This window comes from Chelmon rostratus, chromosome 2 (assembly GCF_017976325.1).
Source record: "Chelmon rostratus isolate fCheRos1 chromosome 2, fCheRos1.pri, whole genome shotgun sequence".
In the NCBI taxonomy this organism is placed as follows: domain Eukaryota; kingdom Metazoa; phylum Chordata; class Actinopteri; order Chaetodontiformes; family Chaetodontidae; genus Chelmon; species Chelmon rostratus.
In genome coordinates this window covers 5,416,081-5,423,145 of record NC_055659.1, presented here as the reverse complement: position 1 = coordinate 5,423,145, position 7,065 = coordinate 5,416,081, and the positions used below count along the sequence as shown (strand labels likewise).

General features: G+C 40.9%; 1 protein-coding gene across 1 annotated transcript; it reads left to right on the top strand.

Moving 5' to 3' along the window:
- Positions 1-2,486: 2,486 nt before the first annotated feature.
- On the top strand, positions 2,487-6,667 carry LOC121614328. Its single transcript, XM_041948150.1, has 5 exons — positions 2,487-2,699; positions 3,388-3,954; positions 4,723-5,024; positions 5,285-5,412; positions 5,865-6,667. Exons 1-5 carry the CDS (start codon positions 2,606-2,608, stop codon positions 6,043-6,045), a joined length of 1,272 nt encoding a protein of 423 aa, XP_041804084.1. The 5' UTR covers positions 2,487-2,605; the 3' UTR covers positions 6,046-6,667.
- Positions 6,668-7,065: the final 398 nt, after the last annotated feature.

Below are 7,065 nucleotides of genomic sequence, written 5' to 3'. Positions count from 1 at the left end.
CACCGCTGGAAACACTAAAACACAATAAAAACGACACTGTTTCATTTACGCAAGTGGCTGAAAGTGTGTCATGTCAAAGTGACAAAGTCCTCCAGCCGCCGCAGAGGAGGTCGAGGTGGAGAGGGATCAGTGAAATGTTGGACTTTGACCAACATTTGTTTCCTGTTCTCTGTCGCTGCCTGATCTGTACAATAAACACATGTTCCATATGTGTGAAAACGCAGCTACATAACCGGCTGGGGTTAGAATAACTCATCGGGTCATCGGGTAGCGACAGTTTCTAACTGACAGTCGTCACTGGTTTCCTTTAATGATGACGATGCTCTGTGATTTTTGTACATAAAACAAAAACATTTTTTTAAGGAAAAGTTTGACATTTTGGGAAATACTCATATTTGTTTTCTTGCATAGAGTTTGATGAAACGATTGATGCCATTCTCGTATCTGTCTGCTAAATATGAAGCAGCCGGTTAGCTTAGCATAAAGACTGGAAACAACTAGCCTTGCTCTGTCTAGCGCTAACAAAATCTGCCTGTCAGCAGTTTCTATGTCTCAGAAACAGTCCGGCACAGATTTGAGAGTGATTTTGTTCTTCTCTGATTTAAGAAAGCAAATCAGGAAACATCTAGTTTTGATATTTAAGTTGACGTTATGCTAACATACGCTAACACATCATGTGTTCAATCAGGTATTCACACACTCGGCCCTGCTAATGGAAATCACTAATCTACCTTTAAAGCAGGCATGTCCAAACTATTCCATAAAGGGCCGTGTGGCTGCAGGTTTTCGTTCCAACCAAGGAGGAGCACACCAGGCCAGCCAATCAACATCAAGGGATCACTGAGTTATCAGCTGAAGACTGAGCTCAGCTAATTAAGCTGGTGTGCTCCTCCTTGGTTGGAACGAAAACCTGCAGCCACACGGCCCTTTATGGAATAGTTTGGACATGCCTGCTTTAAAGTGAGCAGGTTTCAGGAACTGAGAGATGAGACTTGTTGACACGGTGACTTGTTCTGTCATGTTCATGTTCTGGTTTGCTACGGTTTGTGTGGTTTCTGCAGATGTCTGTGAAAAGAGAAGTTCACACAGGTCAGGAAAGAGGAAGCTACCCCGAACCCCCCAAAACAAAGCCTCAACATTTTTTATTGTTTGAAACTTTTCTATTTTATTTATTCTTTCAACTATTCAATTATAGTTTCACCACAAGGAATAAAACATAATTTAGTATTCTGGTTGGAAAACACTGAATCATTTGTACTTTACTCTAAATACAATGGGATTAAAGTATTTATACCCAAATGACAGATGACATAAATTTGGTGGTACTTTTGTTGCACAGTGAACAGATTGTGGTGCGTTTGTGGTTCAGGGAAATCACAGCAGAGTGAGACATCACGTGGTCTCCTGCGCTCCACATGTCTGGCTGATCTGGTTTATTCCACGTAGATTGTGACAACACTGTCAGTTCTGATTGCACAAGACTCCATGAGCCATAGCTCAACTGCCTTTTTAAAACTTAGTCTGCTTTATTGACGCATAATAAACACTGTGAAACGGTCTGTTGGCCCTGCTTCCAGACTACAGATCAGCTTCTTTCCTCAGACTGTGAAAATATTCATCCTCTATCATAAATAAATGACTTTACACTGACTTTGCACATGCTGTACTTCCTGTGTATACTGTGGGCATATATAAAAACAATATAGTTACTTATATTTTATATATGTACATATACTTAAACATATATGTACATATACACATGTATGTGTAGCATGAAGGGGCGACAACTGACATTTCTCTGTGCAACACTCTGCTGTAAAATGACAATAAACGAACCTTGATGCTTAATATACAAAAAAAATATTTAAACACAATTAATGTAGTTCAACCTCAGTAATCTTCCCCCCAAAAACCTTAAAACACCTAATATTTGAACTGTTTCTGCTTTTGTTGTTGCTGTTGTTGTATTTTGTTGAGCACTTTAAGTTGCATATCTTTTAAGGAATGTGGCTAGTGATATGAATAAAGTTTATTATTATTATTACATGCTTATTAATTAATACATGCTTCCTTTAAGCAATATTATCAGGAAACATTCCATAAATTTTCATTACCATGCAGATGATACCCAGTACTGCCTTTGTCCACCTACGTAACTTAAGAATAACTAATATTAGAGCTGTTGAAGGTGGCGTTAAATTCAAATACTTTATAACGGGAGGTATCTTAATCTATAATAATGCATTTTGATGTATATTTTGTATTAATGACCTGAATCTGCAAAGTAACTAGTCACTAATGTCAGACAATTGTAATGGACTAAAAAGTGCAATATTTTGTATGAAATGGAAATACTCAAGTACTTCACATTTCATAACACTGGTGGGAGAGAAAAGGGCAGATTGAATTGAAGGGAGGTGGAGGAGTCCCCATGCACAGAAATGAAACTTAAAGTGGCTGCACCACGCCTGAACCAGGAAGTGAAGGTTTAGCGGCTGAGGTGCAGCCTGTTCGGAGAGACGGCAGGCAGATAAACACTCTGACACAGCGAGGACACACTTCCACCGCCGCCGCCGCCACGGAGACTCAGGTCAGCAGGGCGAGGATGAAGATGAAGCTGCTTTATGTCCCCACAGTAATGGCAGTGATGTCAGCAGTGGTGAATGTTGGACTGACTGCTGCAAGGTGGACGACAACAGGTGTGCGCGCGCACACACACACACACACACACACACACACACCAGATTGAAAAGAGCAAGCAAAAATTGCATAAACACCTGTTTTACTGTTTGAAGTGTAAAATATGTGTTTTTTACAGTGATTTGATATAATTTTGTGAGATTTACTGAGTATTACTACTTTACTAAGCATACTTCAGGAAAGATTATCAAAACATAATTAATAACTAGTATTTTCTGTGTTTTTCTTGTATTTAACAAATCCCGTGAAAATACCATCTCGTAACAAGTATTATGTGTGTATGCAGAGCATGACATGTCTTCTTCCTCCGTGCCGTAAAGCTCCAGTGTCGACCAAATGTGTTAAAAACATATTGTTGCACTGGGTGACATGTTCCTTCCTAACCATGAGCACACGCTCTGTAGTTTATTTTGATTTGATCACGCACACTGCCCTGCTGCTCGAAGAACCAAATGTGAATCAGTCCACTGCTGAAAATAGTCCATAACAAATGCAATTCCTGCTGTCCGACTAACGGCTTACAAACTACAGTGTCAATGACGATGAGACGGTCAGCTCTAATTAACATAGCATACTGCGCAGCATTAATGAGGGAATCACACAAAGAAAATAATAAGCGCATAAAGAGTATTTTCCACCGTGCTGACATCTTGTTTGTGTGGTATCTCTTCCTCTTTCTTTCTCCAGGACCTCATAGGCTAAATTTAAATGGGAAGATGTTCACTTTGTCGCTTAATAGAGGAGGAATATCCTTCTATCCTCCCTATTACAGGCCTTACACTACTGCCTACCCAAGCCATAGATACATCAACCGACAATACGCCACCGCCCAACCACACAACCCCTTCCATCTCTACCCCACCCGACCCTACTCTCCCTTCCGTCCCTACCATGCCCGACCCCACACCCCCTTTCGTCTCTACCCCACACGACCCTACACTCCCTTCCGTCCCTACCATGCCCGACCCCACACCCCCTTTCGTCTCTACCCCACACGACCCCACACCCCCTTACGTCCCTACCCCACCCGACCCTATGTCCCCTCCCATCGCTTCCTCACCACCACCCGACCCTACACCACCACCACCCGACCCTACACCACCACCACTCGACCCTACACCACCACCACCCGACCCTACCACACCACCACCACTCGACCCTACCCCACCACCACCCGATGGTACACCACCCGACCCTACCCCACACGACATTACACCACCTACCCTCCCTGGACCTCACCGCCTCCTACTAGAGGTAAGTACATTCACAAACCACAGAACCAAACAGAAACACGGCGTCAGGATATGAAATCCAAAATGTTATTTTCATGTAGAGATTTGCTCTCTGGTAGTTTTGATGTAATCCAGACTCTCATGTGGGAAACAGGCAGAACAGGAACAGAATGCAGCATATTGTATCAATAAATTTTACATGTCTGTGGGGTCCCCTCTGTCAAGAGGTTAGAACGATCGTTTTCCAGATCAAAGCTGCATGAAGTGATTTCTGACCACAAGGGGGCAGACTATTACTTAATGTGAAATCCACTCTTGATCATACGTACAGTGACTTTATTATTCATCAGTTCAATCTGAATCAATGCTATGCAGTTAGCATGTGTTAGCTTCTGTGCTGGGCAACTAACATACACTGACTAAAGTTTGAAGGAAACTTATTGCATCCATTCATTCTGCAACAACATAACAAGAAAACATTTACATTTAAATGCACATCTGGAAAGTGTTCGTCAAACATTAACCATAACTTCTAGCTGCTCCTTGCACGTCATAAAATCATGATGAAGGTTTTTAAACTGATGTTCTGACACATAAAGCACTTGTTCAAGGTTAAGTTAAACACTGAAAAAGCTAATGTTGGCATCCCGTCTGGCTGCTCTATATATTGTGTATTTGTTTGTTTGGAGGCCGTTCCTGTTGTTAGTCATGTTCTTAAACAACCAAACAAGTGTTCACATGTTTGTTGTTAGTCAATCAACACTCCCCATGTGAACACTGACCCCTGCAGGTGTGTCCGTGTGCCTGCGTTTCCTCACCGACTATCAGCAGACAACAAAGCCCACAATCTTCAAGCTCAGCCCGTCCAGCGGAGCCCCTCTGACGTTGGGAACCAGTTACGGGACTCAGTTTTTCCTGTCCTTTGACGGATACAGTTACAGTTATCTGAACTTGCAACCTAATTTAAGATTCTGGTCCAACGTCGGACAGGACATCTGGACCAGAGTCTGCCTCACTGTGGACTCTAGGAAGAAAGTGGCCCAGGTGTTTAGCGGCTCGAGCATTAGCATCAGGAAGATGCTGCCTGTTCAGGTGAGGACAGAGAAGCGCTCACTGAAGTTAAATCTCTACTTGTTTGGCATTTTTGCAGCTATAACTTGATAATGACACTGAATTTCAGTTAAGCAGCTGAAACACGGCGGTGATGTGAACTCTCTTCTCATACAGATGAAGCCTGCAGAGGGACTTTAAAGGGCACAGTTAAACAGCCTGTTGGATTTTGTATCTAATCATCATTATCTATAATATCTATCTATGTTTGTGTCCACGTTTGTGTGTGTGTGTGTGTGCAGTACGTCTGGCAAGGCGAGCCTGTGATTGATTTTCCAGGTTTTGATGGTCAGCTGACAGACGTTCAGGTGTGGGATTATCCTCTCGGCTACAAAGAAGTCTTCAACTACATGACCAGCGGTGTCTATGCGTAAGTGTGTGTGTTTGTGATTAAATGTAATTTATCTGTGAAATTAGGACAATATTTTACTGAGGAAAAGCTTTTTTTTTTAATTAAAACAAATGCCTTCAGCTGTTTGGGACGTTGTGTGGCCAACAGCTAAAGTCTTTAAACCACAAACATCGGCATGTTCATAGGCTGAAATTTTCAGTGAGGGGGAGGAGGATAGCAGGATATTTTTACATATATGTCTGGAGGGTTTTTTTAAGTGAAAGAAAAGGTCAAAATATGTTTAAATTCCCCAAAATAAGGCATCCTATAGGCACCAATATCCAGCTCTAGTCCTTTGTGATTATATCTTTTGTTGGCCCAAAATTTGTCAAAACTAACTATATCAAGTTTAAACATGCAAAATTCTTCTTCTTCTCAAAGTATTACTAAACTTTTCAACTTTTAAATCCATCATATGATTGTGTTTTTAGGCCGTACCGTGGCTCCGTTCTCACCTGGTCCTCCATCAGCTACTCTCCAAGAGGAAACACGCTATTGGAAGATGCCTATGAGTGGCAAGCAAAACAGCCAATCAGCAGCAGGGGGAGAGGGCGTCAACCAGAGTTTCCCAGTGTGGGGGAAAGGAAAGCCAGAGAGAGACAAAAGCTTTAATGAAACACACTGGGCATGTGGTGTGAAAATTCAAATCAATCAATCAATTAACAATCAATAATTAATGATAAACAGAATTTAAACGTGATTGACTTATGTGATTATACAGTATTTACAAGACAACATAACAAAACAGTACTAGCTGTGTTTCCATTGCCCCTAGAAATGCGCAAATCCTAAATATCGCAATAAAAAACTGGTAATGTAAACAGATATATTTCGAAAATCCTCTCAAATATCGCTAAAACATTTTTACGCTCTCATGAGGTGGTTTTTCATACGTGTCGATATAAAAGTACAAAAGTGTAATGGAAACACTTTATTTGCATTTACACGTCACCGAGAGCAGCGGACGCATAACACTTTCGGCCATCTTCCTCAAAATGAAATCTCGCGGGACGTCTGAGAACTTATGAGACTTTCAGCTGGTTCGCAAACCACTGCTCAATGGAAACACCTGCAAGTAGCATTTGAACTTTGCAGAAATTTCAGAAATATCATTTTTATTTTGCGAACAACTGTAATGGAAACGCAGTTTGACCCTATATCACCTGTATCAAGTGCATTTACTTCCTTTCATTTTGTATGTTATTAAAAAACAATAAAGAGTCATCTGACAGAATATTGTTATTGATTGTAAATTCCATGCATATTCATCAAGGGTGGAAATAACATATCACCTACCACTGTTTATAAGGTTGTTGGCTCAGCAGGCAGCTATTCATGCTATTCAGTATATGATTTTGGACAGCATATTGAATATAAGAGTAGGCTAGTATTTACTTGCTTTTTCTGAAACCCATTATTAGTCTATTGTTTTTAGTTTTTTGACGATAGATGATACTAAATTAATACATTAAATTACAAAATTAATTGGAATTCCCTGATTTTACTTTGAATGCCACATGAATATCTGGATGCCATGTTTCAAAAAAATTTCACTCACATAATATAAAAACAATGCAGCGCTCATGTGTGTATGTATGTCGCTCATAGTGACGAACCTGCGACTAGCTGGTG